The sequence below is a fragment of the Phoxinus phoxinus genome (assembly GCF_949152265.1).
Source record: "Phoxinus phoxinus genome assembly, chromosome: 6".
Lineage (NCBI taxonomy): Eukaryota > Metazoa > Chordata > Actinopteri > Cypriniformes > Leuciscidae > Phoxinus > Phoxinus phoxinus.
The window spans coordinates 38,261,030-38,282,304 of record NC_136881.1 but is presented as its reverse complement, the minus strand read 5'-3'; the positions used below and the strand labels follow the sequence as shown (position 1 = coordinate 38,282,304).

The window sequence follows — 21,275 nt, the reverse complement described above, 5'->3', positions numbered from 1 at the left end:
CCCGACAGACCCCAGCACAGCACTGAGGTAACGTCCCGCTCCACACCTCTGACACGCTCCAGCCGGAGTTAAACCAGCGTCCAATCCAGTGCGTTTCCTCCAAGCGGCAACCTTCCGGTCTCTCTCTGTTGAATCTAACAGGGAAGTGACTTAAACTGCAATTCATCGACTGGCCTCTAGAGACAGGCTCCAGAAGAGAGTCAATCCCATTGACACCCATGTTAAAATGTCCAACTTTACAGCAGAAAATAAAGTGTTTACAGCCTGGTACAAAAGGTGGTTTTGGTCTATATAGATAATTGTGCCCTTCATGACAACTGTGAGGGGGGTGACATTTTTTATAACTCATCCGTTTAAATTATATTAAGGCTTAAAGTTCTGCATAATTAAGGGCGTGGCCACTTGATTGACAGGTGGATTGCCGCTGCTGTCACTACTATCCGTTTGTCTGCTGTCTGTTAGAGTCACGCCACCTCTGATAATCCGCCTCACTGCCCATTTTCGTTTGCTGCCAAGATGGCGACGGTCGGCTCCGCCCACTTTGGGCTTCAAAAATGCTCATCAGAAACCTACGGTTGACGTCCCGAACACTGTCCATATTTTTTTTTACAGTATGTTTTCCTCCTGCAGAGCGTTCGGTGTGAGGAGCTGCACCTCCACGCGGAGAATCTCTCCCGCCGTGTGTGGGAGCTGCTCATGCTGCTGCCCACGTGTCCCAGCATGCTCCAGGCCTTCCAGAACATCTCCGATGACACGGTCAGTCACATGATCCATGTTTACCATTGATCCTAGGTAATTAGGGTAAAAAATGTACACTATACTTTCCCGAGTTGAATGATAACATTAAGAATAAAAAAATACATTTATTTCAAGTTTCCAGAAATGTTGTGTAAATATGCAAATCAAATTAAATATGCACTAATTTGCATGTTTTCAGAAGTGCAATCTGATCAATGGTTAAAGCCAGGTTCAAATATGTTGTTTCATTTTGTTGACATAGTAAAGTTTTAAGTTTTTATCACATAAATCAAAAAACAGCCTGTCAACAGCCATAACAAAGTACATTATCACCATGTATTTTTTTTTATAATTTTTGTTTATAAAATCAGGCAAATTAAGTTTAAAAATATTGATGGGTATAAAACTGTAAGGTTTGGTGTGTGTAAGGGCCACTAAAGTGGGGATTTGTTTCTCTGTGAATGAGAAAAAACTAATTATTTGGAAAATTCCTTGGAAAAAGCCTTTATAAATATGTATAGTGTATTTTACTGCACTTTATCTGTTTGCATCTGTAGATTTCAATTACAATTAAAGGGATAGTTCACCCAAAAATTTAAAACCTGTATGAGTTTCTTTCTTCTGCTGAACACACAAGATGATATTTTGAAGAATATGGGTAACCAAACAGTTGACGTAACCCATTGACTTCCCCATAGCATGGGAAAAAATACCATGGAAGTCAATGGGGTCCATCAACTGTTTGGTTACCTCCTGTATTCTTCAAAATATCATCTTGTGTGTTCAGCAGAAGAAAGAAACTCATACAGGTTTGAGTAAATGATGACAGGATCTACATTTTTGGGTGAACTATCCCTTTAAAAGTGTCTTAAACAACAGGTTATGAAAAGCCAAATAGCCCAAAATCCTTAAATTGACCAGTGCATAACAAACTTGCATGAAAGTTTATTTGTGTTCACTGTGACTTTAGGGATCTGACGGTTTGTGCTGGAAGGATCTGCTGAGGATCAAGAGCCCCCATAAGCTGCTTTACGCTTTAGAGATCATAGAAGCCCTGGGCAAACCCAACCGCAGGATTCACCGCGAGTCTACGGTACACACTGACACCTTCTCCTCCACACGTGCGGCTCTGTTAATGAAAGCTTCTCATGAGACGTGTGTGTGTGTGTGTGTTTCAGGGCAGTTACAGTGATCTGTATCCAGACTCTGACGACTCCAGTGAGGAACAGATTGAGAACAGCAAGAACACCTGGAGCTGCAAGGTACAAACGCCTCTTCACACACTTCCACTGAAAAGGATCTGTTGTTATTGTTCCTAAACTAGATTATAAGTTGGAACTCCGAATGAAGAGGTTTTAGTAAAATGAACATACAGCTGTACAATTACAAGTGGCATAATCCAGCTCTGATTTGACTGTATGGTGTGTGTTTGAGCTGGACGCATGTCTCTGTATCACTCATTCCTCAAGTGTCTCTCTTGTAGTTTGTGTCGTCTGGAGGCCTTCAGCTTCTGCTGGACATTTTTAACTCTGCGATTTTAGAGCCGAAAGAACAAGAATCCTGGACAGTGGTGAGTGTCAAGAACATGTCTGTGGCAAAGGGAAGTAAAAAAAAAAAGCATGTTTTTTTTTTATTTTTGTTTTTTTTATTTAATCATTGAGATTTTTGCCATTATGATATGATTTTTTTACTATAATCTGGAAAATTTTATACTGTAATGCAAAACAAATATATATTGTGATTTTAATTTTGTAATCGTAGTGTAGATATAAATAATGCTTGAATTTGTTGAACTGAATGTCTGCTTATTTTAATTAAAACAAATCATATTATATTCAGGATAGGTCTGAATAAATTATACTAATGCAAATATATATATTTCAATTTTTGCATTAGTGCATAATTTTTATAAAATAAATTTGCTCATATCATAAATATAAAAAAAATAAGTTTTTTTTCTTCTAAAAATTTTAAACTATTTTTAAATGTTTATTTTTGCATTACAAAATAGTTTTTTGAGGAAATGTGCATAATTGTCTTAAAGATAATTTATAAAATGTCACTGGCTATATCATTTGCTCATATCAAAAGGGCTTATTTTTTTCTTCTAACAATGAGAATATATTTTATTTTTTATTACAAAAATAAGAGTTTTTCGAGGTAATGTGTGTATAAAGACTTATCGTTCATGTAACATTTGCTCATATCAAAGGTTTATTTTTTCATCTTTTCTAATGACTTTGATGTGACCCAGGACATTTTCTTTGTGAGATTTGCCCACGTCTGCCTTTGAATGAACAGTTATGAATATCATCTTTCTTGTCTCGTCTCTCTGCAGTGGTTGTTGGACTGTCTGGCGTGTCTTCTGAAACTCATTTGTCAGTTTGCGGTGGATCCGGCCGATCTGGACCTGGCGTATCATGATGTGTTTGCCTGGTCTGGTCTCACGGACACTCAGAGAAAGAGGGCGTGGCCAGGGAAGTCCCGCAAATCCACCGGGGATCATGGGAAGGGCCTGCATATACCCCGTCTTACAGAGGTGTGAACCTGCTTCTGAATTCTCTGTGTGTGTGAATGTTTGCTGTCACTAATTTTGACATATTGTCCTTCTCTGTCAGGTTTTTCTAAGTCTTGTTCAAGGCACCAACCTCATCCAGCGGCTCATCAACGTGGCCTACACATACGACAATCTGGCGCACAGGTGAACCACACACACACACACACACACACACACACACACACACACACACACACACACACACACACACGTCTCCATTTATAATTGATTGAGTTTAACACTGCCATTTTGCTAGGCTTACACAGTAATACTCTTAATAAATGTACAAATACAGTGCACACAAACTGTAAAATATCGTATTTTTAATTTTCACTGAATTATTTTTAGTGACACTTATCAGTATAAAAATTATTATTTCATATATATTTATATATTATGCTATTATTATTATATCATTATATTTAACAATAATATATATGTCATTCATAACATATATAACAAAATAAATGAAAATAAATTAAATCTATTATTTAAATAATATTATTATAATAAAAATTATATTTATAAATAATTACAACAAATTGATACTCTAATAAGCTTAAAAATACAGTGCACACAAACTGTAAAATATTGTATTTTTAATTTCACTGAACTCTTTAGAGATACTTATTAGAAAAAAATATTATTTTATATATAAATATATATATAATTATTGATACTTATTGATATTTAGTATTAAACAATATATATATATATTCTTCAGAGTGTTTCCAGTCTATTTTTTACCTTCTGTCTTCTGATTTTCCTGCAGGGTTCTGAAGGCCCAATCAGATCACAGATCCAGGCACGAGGGTAAGCACGTGATTGGTTATATGTCTTTGAAGGTTTTTGATTTCCTCCACTCATTACTCACTGCTGGTGATGTGTGTGTGTGTGTGTGTGTGTGTGTGCAGTGACTCATTACTCCATGTGGCTGCTGGTGAGCTGGGCTCACTGCTGTTCTCTGGTGAAGTCCAGCCTGGCCGACAGCGAACATCTGCACGACTGGCTGAAGAAGCTCACGCTGCTCATACCCGAGGTAAACCAACCAATCTGGATTTCCTCTGTTACTGTTCTAATTAATGCCATTTAGGTGGGGAACGATTACATTAACCAATCAAATCATAGCCATTCAGCCCAGTGTATATAATTAAGCCCCACCCTAGATCTCACAAAATAATTTGTGGATTGTAACATATTCTGAAAATGTAAGTTTATGCATTTGGCAGTTTATCCACAGCAACTTAAATTGTTTATTCAAGTTTTTTTGTACACATTTTTTTCGTTCATTCATTTATTTTATCCCTGGGAATTAATCACATGACCATGATTTTGCTAATGCCATTCTCTGCTGTTTGAGTCTTTCCTCTGATTCTGCTGTAATTGGGTCATGTGGGCGGGGAACTATCACATTTAACCAATCAAATCACAGCTTTTCAGCCCAAGGTCCACCCTACATCCTTCAAAATAATGTATGATGCATCATATTCAGAAAGTTAAATACATTGTAAATGCCTTTGATATTCATTTTTATTTAATTTTTTATGCATTTGATAGACTAAAACGCTTTAGTGGTCTATCAAATGCATAACATATATATTTTTATAAAAATGAATATCAATGGCATTTACAATGCATTCAAGGTAAACATGTTTTCTGAGGTCATGCATTCCCTGTGAATCGAACCCATGACCTTAGTGTTTCTATCACCGTGCTCTACTGGTTGAGCTGGAGTAATGCTCCTGTGCTGACAGAGGTGTGTGTGTGTGTGTGTGTGTGCAGACGGCGGTGCGTCAGGAGGCGTGCAGTGGCCTGTATAAGCTCTCTCTGTCGGGTCTGGAAGGAGGAGAATCCATCAACCGATCCTTCCTGCTGCTCGCCGCGTCCACGCTGCTCAAGTTCCTGCCCGACGCACAGGCCCTCAAACCCCTCAGGGTCAGTACACACACTGACAGTGTCTTCAAACTGCTATAGCTTTTATATATATATATATATATATAAGTGGCTCAAAAGAGTTCATTAAAGTTGTCCTAAGACGAGAACGGGTATTATTCAAAAAAATGTATAACTTCGATGAAAGGTTTTGATCCACTTCAAATGTGTCTGTGTGTGTATATATATATATATAAATACACACACAGTAGTATATATAGTATGTATATGTATATATATATATATATAAATACACACACAGTAGTATATATAGTATGTATATGTATATATATATATATATATTTAAAAAAATGTTTTGGGGATTTTCTGTTTATTTTAGTACTTTTTTGGTAATTGTATTATGTGCTTTTGTTATTCTTGTTATTTTTTTAATATATATTTCTAAATAATTTTATTTCATTTTTAGTAATTTCAGTACATCAACTTGAAACAAATTTGTGTTGCTATTTTTTGTTTAGTTTAAGTTTTCTATGAAAAAGGGTAATTTCTGCATTTTATCTGTCAATTCGGACTTTATTATTTGTGCAATTGCGAGTATATATCTACAATTCTGACAAGATTTGTAAAGGCATAAATGTAGGAAAAAATTAAAAAATTGCTAGATAAAATGGCGCAATTATCTTTTCTATTTTAATTTATATACCTAATTTAATTTTGTTGCAGAAACAAGCTTCCATAGTTTTCCATCTAATATTTATTTTATTTTATTTCAGCTTTATTTAAAAAAAGAAAAAAAAAGTCTTTAGATTTTATAGGGCTTATTGTTTTTGAAAACGATACCGTTAACGTCTCCGTGTAAACTACAAAAACGTGATTTTGTGAGAACGGTGACATTGGCAACTTCAGCATTTTTAGACGTTTTTGTGGATCCATGTGAATGGGATATTTTTTAGTACGTTGTTGTCGTTTAAACATACCGTAAGATTTAGTTAACGATAACAACACCGGTGCTAACGCAGTGTTATTTACCCATTGCATTTTTGGGTGCTTTATTTCTTTAATTGAGTGTATTTGTGTGTGTTGGTGTCAGGTGGAGGATTTTGAGGAGGAGGCCATGTTTCGCACCGGCTGTAAGGAATACTTCTGGCTGCTCTGTAAACTCATCGACAACATCCATGTGAAGGACGCCAGTCAGACCACCCTGCTGGACCTGGACGCCCTGGCCCGACACCTCGCCGACTGCATCCGCAGGTCAAACACGCTCCTCCTGCTCCCGTTACTGGATGAGTTTCGGTCTAAACGCATTATCTAGCCCTCCAGAGCACAACCTCAAGCAAACAAATGTTATTAGTTAGACTAGAGTGATATTTTACTCTTAGCATTATGCTTGGACACCTTAAAATCAAACTGAAATCATAGTATTTAAAGGGGTGGTTGAGTATGATTTCACTTTTCTAACTTTAGTTAGTGTGTAATGTTGATGTTTGAGCATAAACAACATCTGCAAGGTCACAACGCTCAAAGTTCAAAGCAAAGGGAGATGTTTGCTTTTAAAGAAATTGCTTTTTAAGGACTACAACAAACGACTGATAAGGACTACATGAGCTTCCTCCCGGCTTAGTGACATCACAAACCCTAAAATTTACATAAACCCCGCCCCCGACTCCAGTTTAAAAAAATATATATTTTTTAAGTTTCTGACATTTCAGTGTGTGTCTGTGTATGGAGGACCAAACCTGCAGAAATTAAAAATGAATAAATGTGACAAATAGATAAATAAATGTGATAATATTAAAATAAATAAAGGAATAAACGACTTGATAAAATAAATATGAAAATAAAATTAATTTATTTTTGTATTACTTTTCCCCTTAATGTATTTTCTGCTTTTATACATTTTTAAAAAATCTTTTAACTTTTATTTATTGGTTATTTATTTATTTTTATATTTATTCTTACATTTATTTATACATTTATTTATTTCCACATGTATTTATTTTTAGATTTATTGATTCATTTATTTGTCTTGTATGATAATTAGGTGGGTTGGTCTTGCTTACCATTGGTTCATCGTTGATTGAAGCGCTTGCTCGATTACTCTGTCTTTGTATAGTGACGTCGGGTGGTGGTGACAGGTGTGTGGCCTTCTATGGCGGACGTTTTACAAATAGCTAAAGAGTTGCGCAATTTAGCAAATTAAGTTGATAACGCATCAAATTACTATGTGTTGTTTAGATTAGATGCCAACATGAACGTCGAAGAACAGCCAGAAGAAAGGCAAGCTTGTTCGTCTTGCAAATCCTCTTTCTCTGTTGTAAGGCGTAAATACGGTAGTCTTGCAACTTCAGCTAGAACGCGTAGGAAAGTAAACAAACCAGCCATCATTTTAATTTTAGAAGTGAAGGGGATAGTAACAGAAGTGCAATAAAAACAATTCTGACCTGTCAACTTGACATGTTTTATTTTTCTTGCTTTTAGCTGGCAAAAAAAAAAAAAAAAAACTTCTGAACAATAACAACCAATTTCTATAATATGTTATTAAACATTTTCTATGACAAGAATTGTATGATCTAAGGTCAGTGGTTCCCAACCTTTTTCCTTGCCCCGCTCCCTGACTCTGGGTGTCCTAAACCCAGGGTCTGAAAAATCTCCTTACTATCGATTAGCTGGCCTGACAATTCTATTCGTGAGCTCTCAGCCAATGATGCACTGAAGCTACACAAGGACCGCCTTCCTCATTTCCATGTTACACATGGAAATGTAAAAATAAATGAATCAATAAATAAATAAAGCAAAAAATAAATACATGTGGAAATAAATAAATTAATACATAAATAAATAAATCTAAACAATAAATGTAAGAATAAATAGCCTATATAAAAATAAATAAATAAATAACGAATAAATATAAGTTAAAATGATTTTTTAAATGTAAAAATGTATAAAAGCAGAAAATAATACATTAAGGGGAATAACAAAAATATTTTTAATACAAAAATAAATTGTATTAAAAATTAGTCATATTTATTTTATCATGTCGTTTATTCCTTTATCTATTTTCCTATTATCACATTTATTTATCTATTTATCACATTTATTTATCTATTTATTAATTTATCTATTCATTTTTAATTTCTGCAGGTTTGGTCCTCCATATCTGTGTGAGGTAATCAGAGCTGCTAACACTCGAGCTGTTGTAGCTCCGCCCCCTGTGCCGGGAGCAGCAGCTCATTTGCATTTAAAGGGACACACACAAAACAACACATTTTTGCTCACCCTCAAAAAGGGACAAATTTAACATGCTATAAACAATTATCAGTGGGGTATTTTGAGCTAAACCTTCACATACACACTCTGGAGACATCAAATATTTATTTTACATCTTGTGAAAAGGGTCATACCACCCCGTTAAGCACAAACAGTCTTTCATGTGTCCAAATGCTTTTCAAGCACCGTATTGAACCGTTTTGTACAGCATGTCGTTGTTTTTCCACTTGCAGTCGTGAGATATTGGACCAGCAGGACGGGGCGATCGAGGACGACGGTCTGACGGGTCTCCTGCGTCTGGCCACCAGCGTCCTGAAGCACAAGCCCCCGTTTAAGTTCTCGCGGGAGGGTCAGGAGTTCCTCAGGGACACGTATGACCTGCTGTTCCTGCTGCCCAGCCTGAAGGACCGTCAGCAGCCCAAATGCAAGAGTCCCGCGGCCCGCGCCGCCGCCTACGACCTGCTGGTGGAGGTGGTCAAGGGCTCGGTGGAGAACTACAGACTCCTGCACAACTGGGTCATGTCGCAGCACATGCAGGGTGACTTTTTTTATTCTTACCCCTTAATTTAGATTAAGATAACATTAGAGAAAACTAATTAAACTTTTTTTATTATCAAGGATGTCCTCATAAATTGGTTTTGCTAGTTTTTTTTATCTCTCATAAGCATTAAAAGACATGCAGGAAGTTGACATGAAATGCTTTTGGAAATTCACATTCTGCCCTAAATTTACTCCATATTGCTTTAAACTAATTTAAGGGACGGGAATCGACTCTTCATTTAAAACCTTTTTTATTTTCATTTCTACAAAGCTTATTCTTAATTCTCCTCTCATTCGTGATTAGAAGTCCACGAAAAGGTTCTTTCGGCTAGATCGTTACACACTGATTTTACGGTGAAATGTTGTCCACAATTTTGAGCGCTGCACGGACTTGTAAGAGATAATAGATCATGATGTGATCGAGGGTCTTGATCTTATTTCCATTTGAAATAAAATGCGTTTTTTCTTTTTTACATTTCTTTCTATTAGCCAATTATAATTCTTAAAGAAAGCGTGTCGAGAGCACAGATCAGTGGCCGAGAGCCTACTTGCTATAGTAAAAAAAACGCAACTTCCACATGCATCTGATTGACAGATAAACCACGCGCTCTTATATCAGTGTTGTTGTTAATGTTCTGGTTATTTTATTTCAGTGTACGGTTTAATTCTGTGCAAAGCATACAGTTAAAGTAAACTTCATCCGACTGAACAGTGCACATGTTTTTTAGACCATTCGTATCTTGTTCCGCCCATGCTATAAATGCATGTCCACCAGTGATGCGCGGGTCAATGTATAAACAACCCGCACCCGACCGACGTTTTCAACTAACCCGCTCGCAACTTGGACCGCAAAAAAAAAGAAAGAAAATATTGTACCCGACCCGCTTCCTGACCCGCGTTTTTTTTTAAGTAGCTAGTAAATGCTCATCGTCATGGGCCATAGACGGAGGAACTAGGGGTGCACATTTTTCTGAATGCTGATATCGCCTAGTGTTTTGTAATAAAGGCTTGATTTATTCATTTATTTCGTTTCATTTTCTTAACAATTAAGATGCTGCATGTGTTTATCCAGTCTAATCGAAGTGTGCGTCTCTCCCCCGACTTTCCCAACAAAAATCCCCCCCGCCCCCTCTCAGCAAATACATAAAACTGACATTACTGAGCTGTATCCGTTTAAAAGTAGCCTATTAAAATGGCACAATGGCATTGCTCAGTTCAACGTGTTGGGAAATCGGGCATTTTGTCCCGCGTCAGCTTTTATTCAAAAGTTAATAATGCGCTCAACATTCAGGTAAATAAGGATTTCCCACTGTCATCTCTGACTGAGCTCGTGCGTCATCCTCGCGCAGTTATTCAGCCAATAAAGTGTAGTTGGCCTATGTATTTCATAGAACATTGTGTCTAGTACTATATAAATTACAAAGGTTTAATTGGCATCTTTATTTCAAACGACCCGACCGACCGCGACCCGAATATCATTAAAAATATTTTTGGATGACTCGTAACCGCGGGTGACCGCAGGCACCCGCTCATTTTGGATCAACCCGCGCATCACTGATGTCCACGAATAAGTTTTTTTTTTAAAGCGTATTCTGCCCATTTCAGGGGCAATATAGCAAAAGTTACAATTTAAAATCAATCAGAGCTATAGAAAATATATCTTTATATTACAAATAAAGCTTCAGATTATGAGAAGGCTACTTTCTACGACCTTTATCCTGTGGTCATGGCGAGATTAGGATCCTGCAATCAAAAAAAACTAATCGAACACAACAATGAGGAATCGATTCTTGAAACTTCGGCGTCCAGAAGCGTCATTGTTTTGAATAAGCTAATTTATGAACGGTTTGAAAATGAATGAACATGTCGTCATGCTGTGTTGTTTTGCTGTTTTAGCGTCTCACGCTCCTTATAAGTGGGATTACTGGCCCCACGATGACGTCAGAGCCGAGTGTCGTTTCGTGGGATTGACTAACCTGGGCGCCACGTGTTACCTGGCCTCCACCATCCAACAGCTCTACATGATCCCGGAGGCCAGACAGGCCGTCTTCACTGCTAAAGTAAGTTATAAAATTATGAAATAAATGCACACCTGTGAGCTTGCACCAATTGCAACCAGAAACTTCCCATAATTATGCAAATTATCTGTTACTTTGATGTATTATTTTTAGCATTGATTATTGAAAATTGGGGTCATATCATAATTCTGCCTTAAATGCATTAAAATGATTTAAATGTACATTCTCTGCTAGCCTAATAACATGCGTACTGTTACATTATTTGATCTTAAATGGTTTGAGATGTTTGTGTGACGCTTGTGTCTGTTTATTTACAGTATTCAGAGGACATTAAGCATAAGACCACATTGCTGGAGTTGCAGAAGATGTTCACTTATCTCATGGTACGTGACCGCCTCATTACATGCGCTAGTAATCTGATCTCATGACCTGTAGATGTGATGTCATTTCACGGTTTCTGCATGCGCAGGAGAGCGAGAGGAAAGCGTACAACCCTCGTCCCTTCTGCAAGACCTACACGATGGACAAACAGCCTCTGAACACAGGAGAGCAGAAAGACATGACCGAGTTCTTCACCGACCTCATAACCAAGATCGAGGAGATGTCTCAGGACCTGGTACGACGTGTGTGTGTGTGTGTGTGTGTGTTTAAAGTCGACATGAAACGGAAGTTGAGAGAGATAAACTTCAGTTCCCTGTTGTGAAACTGCTTCTCGAACAAGAACAAATGTAGAGTGGGGCTTGATTTTGACCATGGGCAATTGATTGGATGATTGTGGTTTGCTATTGGTCGATGTAATTTGAGTGACAGGTTGCCCCGCCCTCGTCATCAGAGAAGAGATGCAAGAGGGAGGGGAAGTTATTTTCATTAAAGATTATGAGGGCACATCCTTGTGCATGGATAAATAGTTTATAATAAATACTGTAATATTTTATAAAAACAAGAATTGTCCATTTTGATTTCATGTTGACTTAAGCACGGTTTTGAGTGTGTTTAATGAATTAGTCAGAGATCTAATAGCTGTGTGTTTGTCGTTTCAGAAAAACACAGTAAAAACACTGTTTGGAGGCGTCATCACCAACAATGTGGTTTCACTGGTAAGATTGAGCTGTTTGAACCTGCAACTCTTATATGGATGTGTCTTTTCTGAAAGAGAGAGGTCATGGATGAGCATTTTGATTGGATATGTGTGTGTCTGTGAGTTTGCATATGCACATTTGAATTAATATCTCGCTTTGCGTGTGTGTGTGTGTGTGTAGGACTGTGATCATGTGAGTCAGACGGCTGAGGAGTTTTACACCGTGAGATGTCAGGTGGCAGATATGAAGAACATCTATGTGAGTGTTTACAACACACACACCTTTAAATATGGGTTTTTCAATGGCTGATTTTTAAAATGTTTCCTCTGATTCTCAATATGTGATGGTTGTACCAAAGTACCAATAGTCATTTGTAGTTGCTAACCCTAAAGCACTGCATCATTTCAACCTCACCACAGCAAGTTTGGTGTTTATATACTTAACATTTGATTACTGAGACTCTAGTCTAGTGGCTTATAGTAAATTGCACATTGTAATTGGATTGTGCATTTTCAGAAATACTTATTTATTCCTGTATTGGTTGTTACATGGTTGAAGGCCAGTGGAAAAAAAGACTAATAATAACCTAAACTAGCAAATGTCGTCGAACCACACTACATTATTTACAGTCATTCTTCTTGTACTTTGTGCCAAGAAAAATCTTTTATGTATAAAAATGAATTCCTATGATTTTGTCCGCCACAACGGAGTTGAACTATTGAGCTTGATGAGGTCAAAATAATTGTAAAACAATAAAAATCCTGAAAAAGACCATAAAAGAAACTTATTTCAATTTGAACCTTGTTGTCAACAAGAAAATAATGTTGTCACTATATATACAGTGTATATATATATATGTGTACACACACACACACACACACACAGATGAAACTCGAAAAATGTGAATATCGTGCAAAAGTTTTTTTTTTTTTTTTTTTTTTTTTTAAAGGGACAATGCACATATTTTTTGTTTACACCCAAAATGTAAATGCGCCAGAGTTAGCCAGAGAGCTAATTTTCATCTGTAGTCCCTTAGCAGATCAACACAGCATCATAGTACAAAAAGAATACATGAGAAACAGAAAACTAATTAAGAAAATAAATAGATAATAATAAGTACAATACAAAGAAGGGCAGTACCTAAGATAAGGTAAACCTAACTATTGATGATTGCAGTTTTGAGTGTTTTTAATCCATTTCTTAAGTGTAAATTTAAATGATAAATAGCTGGTGCTCTCTCTGAGTTCAGTAGGGAGACCGTTCCAATAATTTGAAGCCCGTACTGAGAAGACTGTTTGGCCAAACTTACGTCTATACGCAAGTTCTCCTTAAAGGGTAAAATTAATATATTTTATAGACTCATTACATGCAAAGTGAGATATTTCAAGGCTTTATTTGTTATAATGTTGATGATTATGGCTTAAAGCTTATGACAACCCCAAATTCAAAATTATAATATTGTGAAAAGGTTTTCATAAACTGTAAGCCATAATCATCAAAATTATAACAAATAAAGGCTTGAAATATCTCACTTTGCATGCAATGAGTCTATATAATATATTAGTTTCTCCTTTTAAGTTGAACTTTTGCACCATATTCAAATTTTTCGAGTTTCACCCGTACATGTATATGAACAAAACAACCACCACTGTCAAACGATATCAGCTTGTCATCCTCTGATCTGTGTCTCTGTGTTTCAGGAGTCTCTGGATGAGGTGACCATTAAGGACACTCTGGAGGGTGATAACATGTACACCTGCTCCCAGTGCGGGAAGAAAGTGCGCGCTGAGAAACGGTACAGTTCCTCTATTCTTCCTCTGAGCGCTGAAATCTTTCTGTTGAGGCCCCTGAATATGTCACGACTGTCTCGTTCTGTCCCTCAGGGCGTGTTTTAAGAAGCTCCCGCGGATCTTGAGCTTCAACACCATGCGCTACACGTTCAACATGGTGACCATGATGAAGGAAAAAGTAAACACGCACTTTTCTTTCCCGCTGCGGCTCGACATGACGCCGTACACCGAGGACTTCCTCATGGCCAAGGGAGACCGGAAGGAAGGTTGTACGCTCGTTTTGCTGAAGATCTTATCGTTTTTGAGATCTGTTGGTCTTCTCCGTCGACTAATCATGATCTCGTTTGCAGGTTTCCGTGACGAAGGTGACGCAAAAGTGGCGGAGAGTTACGAGTACGACCTCATCGGTGTGACGGTGCACACGGGCACGGCAGACGGCGGCCATTATTACAGCTTCATCAGGGACATCATCAACCCACACGCTTACCGCAATAACAAATGGTGATCTATCACATTCTTCTGTTTAAAACACATCAATCAATTAAAATATTATGCATTTAGAGCTATTGAATAATTCTAACCCAAAGTTGGTTATTGGTAATTGTATCTCGGCCAAATATTGTCCTACATAACAAACCTTATTTATTCAGCTTTCAGATGATGTGTAAATCTCATAAATGTGACTGATTTTGTGGTCCAGGGTCACATATGTGTTTGATGTCATGTTTTTTGAAGTGATGATGTCATTTCCTGTTGCAGGTACCTGTTTAATGACGCGGAGGTGAAGCCGTTTGATTCGGCCCAGCTGGCCTCAGAGTGCTTCGGTGGAGAGATGACCGTATGTATTTTGATATTTTTCCTACCAAATCAAGTCATCCTTTGTGCTTTTGGGATAAAGTCATTTAACCCTCTGGGGACGAATTGGGCGGTACCGCCCAAAAAGGCATACTTTTACAAATGTGCAATTATCTTCAAAACTATTAATGATAGAGAGGTGCGGTCTTTTTTGCCGTCTTCCTCAGATTCCGCTGAAAACAGTGATATCCCGTTTGTATTATACACACACTTCGCTGTTGCGCAATACCACTGCATAAAAAGGCCAATGAAATCGATGTTGTTAGGCAAACTCCACCAATGGAAAAATTGCCGCTGGGAGGATTTTTTTTTTTTACCCAATCAGAAGAAGGTTACCATGACGTATTCTAGCCAATCAGAGGACTCTAGCCTTCAACATGTGCAAACAAACAGCGTCATGTGGACGGAGAATGAGACAGATAGCGAACGGAGCAGAGTATTACAGAGCGCACAGAGATCTATATAAGAGAGAGACAGTACAAGAACAAGCTCTGGAACAATTACTGCAAAGTAAATCTGCCAGGTTGTGAGTGTGTCTGTTCTTCAGAGCAAGCAGGTCTCATTTAGTTCTGAGCAGACTGCTTTTTCACGCCTGGGACTGTTTGTAAAAAAGTTCCTTATTTCATTGTTCTTAACACATTTGATTGAACAATGACAAATGTCTGTCAAGCAAAGGGTTTGACAAATATTTTTTTGGTTCAAAAACTGTTCACTATTGTTGTGTGAGGGGTGATTTTCAGTAATAAATGACAAAAATCAAATTTTTGTTTTTGAAATTCTCTCGATTATTGTACATTTTTCACTCATACTTCCTTTATAAACACATTACATGCATGCTTATGTTAGCTTAGGGTCTTCTGAATCCATAGATACCAAACACATGGTGTTCCATCTCCATTACATATGGTTTATAAGCCCAAATGTAAAAATAGAGAAAACGGACCAAAAAGGGCTTAGTCCCCAAAGGGTTAAATGATAATTTATGTGGTTTTAATTCAGAAATGCTTGTCTCATTTCAGACAAAAACATACGACTCTGTCACAGACAAGTTCATGGATTTCTCCTTTGAGAAGGTTGGTTTTTTTATAACAAGAACAACAATAATAATACATTTTATGATTATTTTATATATTAATTCTAGTTATTAAAGTAATAAATACTACATATATATATATATATATATATATATATTTATATATAAATAAAGTAATAAATTATATATTTACATATTGTTTTATATATTGATTATAACTTAGTTAAGTATTTTTTTTATTTTTTTATATATATATTAATTGTAGCTATTAGCATAATTCATAATACATTATTTATACATTATTTTATATAATTATAAGTTATTGTTTATCAATCTAAATAAGTCCCCCTCAAAAAAAAATATTGTAAAATGCTTTGGAGCGTGAGTAACGTGTGTGTGTGTGTGTCTGTCAGACCCACAGTGCCTACATGTTGTTCTATAAGAGAGTGGAGGTGGAGGAGGAGAATGGGAAGGACTTTAACTTCGACATTTCTCCGGATCTCCTGGAGGTACAGACTTCACTGTATATCACCCTCAGTCTTCACTGCACACACCCGTCAGGCTGAGCATTTATCTGACGCTTCATCTCTCTCTCTCTCTCTCTCTCTCGCTCTCTCTCTCTCTCTCTCTCTCACACAGTGGATCTGGCACGACAACATGCAGTTTCTCCAGGACAAGAACATCTTTGAACACACATACTTTGGGTGAGAGAACAGTAGAGCAGTTTCACAAAACCTCTTCTCTTCCTCTTCTCCTTCTGCTTCCTCTTCCTTGTCCTCTTCCTTCTCTTCTTCTTCCTCTTCCTCATCCTCTTCACTTCCTGATCCTCTTCCTCATCCTCTTCCCATCATCATCCTCTTCCCTTCCTATTCCTCTTCCCTTCCTCATCCTCTTCCCTTCCTCTTCCCATCATCATCCTCTTCCCTTCCTCTTCCCATCATCATCCTCTTCCCTTCCTCTTCCCTTCCTCTTCCCTTCCTCAACCTCTTCCCTTCTTCATCATCTTCCCCTTAATTCACTTCCCTTCCTCTTCCTTGTCCTCGTCCTCTTCCTCTCCCTTTCCTTCATCTTCCCTTCCTTTTTCTTCTCTTCTCACTGTAAAATGATCCATATATTTGTATTTATTTTTTTGGTCTCTCCTTTTATGTTCTTTTATATTATTTATTTTATCTGTCTATCTACATTTCTGTTCTATTTTATTTATTTAAAATATATAGATATATATTAATACATACTTAATTTAATATATATTTAATGTTTACTCTTTTTTTTTAATTCACAGTGTTTTTGTTTTGTTTGTTTCGTTTTTTACCTGTGCTCATTCTCATTTCCTTTTTTTCTTGTTTAATTATTCTATTTTCCTTTGCTGTCTCCCTGTAGTTTCATGTGGCAGCTGTGCAGCAGTATTCCCAGCACTTTACCAGATCCTAAATCCGTGTTGCTCATGACGGCTAAGGTTAGTCTGTCCACATGAACATCATCAGGGCAGATGATTAAACTTGATCATCTATACTCTTGAGTTATTGTCCACGGGGAAATATTGAGGTTCATATTTTTGGATATTAAGTAATTTTCCTCTCCTCTTCTCACAGCTCAGCACGTCGTTTGTTCTGGAGACGTTCATCCACTCCAAAGAAAAGGTGAGATGGCGTTGTTCTGTTTTCCCCTCATCTTCAGTGTAATGCACTTCTGTTGTTCTGCTGCTTTCTGTGTTTGAAAGTTGTTTTTTGTTGTAAGTTCATCTTGTGCTTATTTCTCTCAGCCCACAATGCTGCAGTGGATTGAGCTCTTGACCAAACAGTTTAACAACAACCAAGCTGCCTGCGAGGTAACACACACACAGTTTGAGGACATTGCATAGACTTCCAATTATATATATATATATTAGGGCTGTCCGTTAAACGCGTTATTAACGGCGTTAACACAAACCCATTAACGCCTAGCAAACTTTGTAGTTTTTTTCACATGCTTTTGCAACAACTAGTAACTTTATTAAAACTACAACACCACACCGGATCTAGCTAGACCAGAAACAAAACAACAGGCACGCCGCACACACTTGTTTGGGCTTGCGAACCGGCCAAAGAGTGGACGAGAAGCGTAGCGCCGAGCCGTGTCTAGGACAACTCGTATCACACATCGGACGCGCACTTTCTCAGTGTATGGCCAGCAATAAAAACGCAGAATGGACACTCATAGACGATAATGTGTTTGAATTTTAAATAGGAGGCGCTGCGCTTCTCGTCCGGTGTGCGACCCCCTTTAACGTTACGTTTTGAGTGGATGAATGATGAGCGCGAGACGCCGAAATGGATGCCAATAAGATTCTGAATGGAAAGTTTACTTTTAAAAAGTTGCCAAATGGTTCAATTGACAAGACCAAAGTGATCTGTGTGTTGTGTCGTTGTGAACTGAGCTGTCATCGTCCAGTCTGAAATACCACTTGATGGCCAAGCACACACACCGCTGATGCGTTTCTACGCCCACTCGTCAATATCAGTAACGTTACCTCGTCAGTATTTCTTTCACCCTTTTATTGATGGACATTGTAACATTGTGTGAGAGATTATTTGCTCCAAGTGAGAATGTTAGTGTGGAATTGAACACAGTATGTTGTTTTCAATAAAAAACATTTGCACAAAGCAAGCCAAACCACTTTTCCATGTTGATAAGAGCATTAATGGGACAAAAATAAATCAAGAGACATTTAGAATAGATAAAAATGTGCGATTAATCACGAGTTAACTATGACATTCATGCGATTAATCGCGATTAAATATTTTAATCGTTTGACAGCCCTAATATATATATATATATTTAATGATATTTGCTATGGCATAAACCAACATCTACCCATCACAGAAACACTAGATTTGAATAAAAACATGTTTTAGCCAATTTATAAGCCTTTTTAACTAGTGATGACCTGTAATATGTAATAGGATCTCACAAGAATAGCCAAACCTGTACACACAGAACTTCCAGCTGCTTGTTTCCCAGCGTCTTCTACTCTGGAAAGTCACTTTTAAGCCAAATGAATGGAGAGGGCTGGTGAAAAATCAATACAGTGTGTTAATTTTTTGTGGGTAATGTGTCATATCTCTGTGTGTGTGTGTGTGTGCAGTGGTTTTTGGATCAGATGGCAGATGATAACTGGTGGCCCATGCAGATTCTCATCAAGTGCCCCAATCAGATCGTACGACAGGTGAGTGTTACCAAAGTCCCTTTTAAGGAAAGCCTGTTCACTCGGCGGCCATATTTGCAACACCTGTGGGCAGCTCTGAAATCTCAAAAAATGCTTACCATAAATATTGTTTTTCAAAATAATTTGAGTGCACCATCTTGGTATATCTAAAGTCTTTGGCGTAACACCTGGCTATTTAAATGTAATTATTATTTATTATTAGTAGTAATATTAACAGAAAACCCCACACCCTACTCCTAAAATAACCATTTAGCATGTTTACAGTAAAATAAGCACTGCTGTGGCGTTTCAGATGTTCCAGAGGTTGTGTATCCACGTGATCCAGCGCCTCAGACCGGCTCACGCTCACCTGTACCTGCAGCCGGGCATGGAGGACGGGTGTGTCTCTTTCTCTTTAATTCACTCTCTCTGTCTCGCTAACTCACCATCCTGCCCTCATGTTTCCAAACCCATATGTGCTGCTGTTATATTGTGTGTGTTTTGGTCTGTCTACAGCTCTGATGACATGGACGGGCCGGTGGAGGACATCGGCAGCCGCTCCTGTGTGACGCGCTTCGTCAAAACACTGCTGTCAATCATGGAGCACGGAGTGAAGCCACACAGCAAACACCTGACCGAATACTTCGCCTTCCTGTACGAGTTTGCCAAAATGGGAGAAGAGGAGGTAGCCATCCCTGTATTTATTTATGTATTTATTTATTATAAATCTTTACATATAAATGTTTATCAATGTTTTTTTACTTTCTATTTTGTAATTTTGCTTTTTTTTTTTTTTTTTTTTTACTTACCTTATTTGGTACCACTTTATATTAATTGGCTTTAAGTACTATGTACTTACATCGAAAAATAAGTACAATGTACTTATTGTGTTGATGTTGCATTGTAAAAGACTTTTGCTGCTATTGCGGTGTGATACGGGCAAGGTTAGGGACAGGGGTGCTGGTGTGGGTAGGTTTAAGGGTGGGTTAAGATGGAAGGGAAGGGGCAACTGTGTAATTACAAATGTAATTATATAAATTAGTTACAGCTCTAACTACATGCAGGTATTTTCAAAATATAAGTACACATGGAAAAACATGTATGTACACAATAAGTCCATCGTATCAAATTATTAATTTCAATGTAAGTACATAGTACTTAAAGCCACTTAAAGTCCGCGTGAACTGGAAGTTGCAAACAACTTTTCTCCAGTGTTGTGACGTATTTCCGAGTGAAAGGGAATATTGAACAGAGGGTTTTACTCCAGCGCTCCTCCATCTCTCGCTCATAGCAGAGTAACAGTCTGAGGCGAGTGGTTAAGTGTTTTCAACCCAAGCCGGCAAACAGACGTCATCAGAAAAGGAACGCCATTCCAGACCGGAAGTAACTTTTCAGATTTTAATTAAAAATTACCACGGCAAACAATTTTTTTCTGTGTATTAACTTGCACGGATTAATTGTTCACCACAAGACTAATATGCGCTAACAAAGTAAAGGGATTCAATTTTTATTTAATGTCAACTTTAATATAAAGTGGGACCTTTTTCTTTCTTTCTTTATTTTACTTAATGTTTTTTTTATTCATTTTTACTTATTTAATTACTTTTATGTATGCATTTATTTATTTATTATTTCATTTTATTTTAATGTGTTTCTTTGTTTTATTTATTTGATTATTTTATTTTACTTATATCATTTTATTAATCATTATTTTACTTATTTATTTTTTGTATTTATTTATTTTACTTAGTTTATTTAATTAATTTTTTTACTTATTTAAAGGTGCATTGTGTAATATTTAGGAGGATCTGTTGACAGAAATTCAATATAATATACATAAATAGGTTTTCAGTGTTGTATAAAGACCTTATAATGAACCGTTATGTTTTTATTACCTTAGAATGAGCCATATGAGCCATCTACATACACGCCGTGGGTCCCCTTACATCGACATGTTTCTACAGTGGCCCTAAACGGACAAACGCGTTTCGTCACTATGTTGTTCTTCGTGCAAAGAAGCTATAGCTAAAGTCAGCGAATAAAACACTGACACAATGATGAACAAGTAACAATGATAATTGCTTCATTTATCTTAGTAAAGAAACCTCATTGCTTAACTGGCTACTCTCTGCTGTCTCAGACGACATCACTTCCCGTCGGCCACCGTAACTTCTGTCGGTTGCAATTCGCAACATCAACACTAGATGCCGCCAAAAATGACACAATACACCTTTATTTTTATTATTTATTTAATTAACTTATTTAATTTTATTTTTATGTATTTATTATTTTTACAAGTTTTAAAGCATATTCTTTATTTT

General features: G+C 37.1%; 1 protein-coding gene across 2 annotated transcripts in view; it reads left to right on the top strand.

Moving 5' to 3' along the window:
* usp34 (ubiquitin specific peptidase 34) overlaps positions 1-21,275 on the top strand; it is a 74,648-nt gene that overhangs the window by 34,238 nt on the left and 19,135 nt on the right. Inside the window, exons 28-57 of one of the 2 annotated variants that reach the window (XM_079614753.1) lie at positions 1-27; positions 631-756; positions 1,709-1,831; positions 1,917-2,000; positions 2,222-2,308; positions 3,077-3,277; positions 3,357-3,439; positions 4,068-4,108; positions 4,210-4,334; positions 5,078-5,230; positions 6,279-6,439; positions 8,689-8,993; positions 10,892-11,055; positions 11,331-11,396; positions 11,483-11,629; positions 12,054-12,110; positions 12,273-12,350; positions 13,793-13,887; positions 13,976-14,148; positions 14,233-14,383; positions 14,642-14,720; positions 15,757-15,810; positions 16,184-16,279; positions 16,410-16,474; positions 17,151-17,226; positions 17,363-17,410; positions 17,533-17,598; positions 18,895-18,975; positions 19,268-19,353; positions 19,471-19,639. The exon at positions 1-27 is cut by the window's left edge and continues 183 nt beyond it. In XM_079614753.1, coding sequence (XP_079470879.1) covers positions 1-27; positions 631-756; positions 1,709-1,831; positions 1,917-2,000; positions 2,222-2,308; positions 3,077-3,277; positions 3,357-3,439; positions 4,068-4,108; positions 4,210-4,334; positions 5,078-5,230; positions 6,279-6,439; positions 8,689-8,993; positions 10,892-11,055; positions 11,331-11,396; positions 11,483-11,629; positions 12,054-12,110; positions 12,273-12,350; positions 13,793-13,887; positions 13,976-14,148; positions 14,233-14,383; positions 14,642-14,720; positions 15,757-15,810; positions 16,184-16,279; positions 16,410-16,474; positions 17,151-17,226; positions 17,363-17,410; positions 17,533-17,598; positions 18,895-18,975; positions 19,268-19,353; positions 19,471-19,639 — 3,267 coding nt within the window. Of the gene's footprint in view, positions 28-630; positions 757-1,708; positions 1,832-1,916; positions 2,001-2,221; positions 2,309-3,076; positions 3,278-3,356; positions 3,440-4,067; positions 4,109-4,209; positions 4,335-5,077; positions 5,231-6,278; positions 6,440-8,688; positions 8,994-10,891; positions 11,056-11,330; positions 11,397-11,482; positions 11,630-12,053; positions 12,111-12,272; positions 12,351-13,792; positions 13,888-13,975; positions 14,384-14,641; positions 14,721-15,756; positions 15,811-16,183; positions 16,280-16,409; positions 16,475-17,150; positions 17,227-17,362; positions 17,411-17,532; positions 17,599-18,894; positions 18,976-19,267; positions 19,354-19,470; positions 19,640-21,275 lie in introns of both variants that reach the window. The other variant, XM_079614752.1, reaches the window with a different exon arrangement.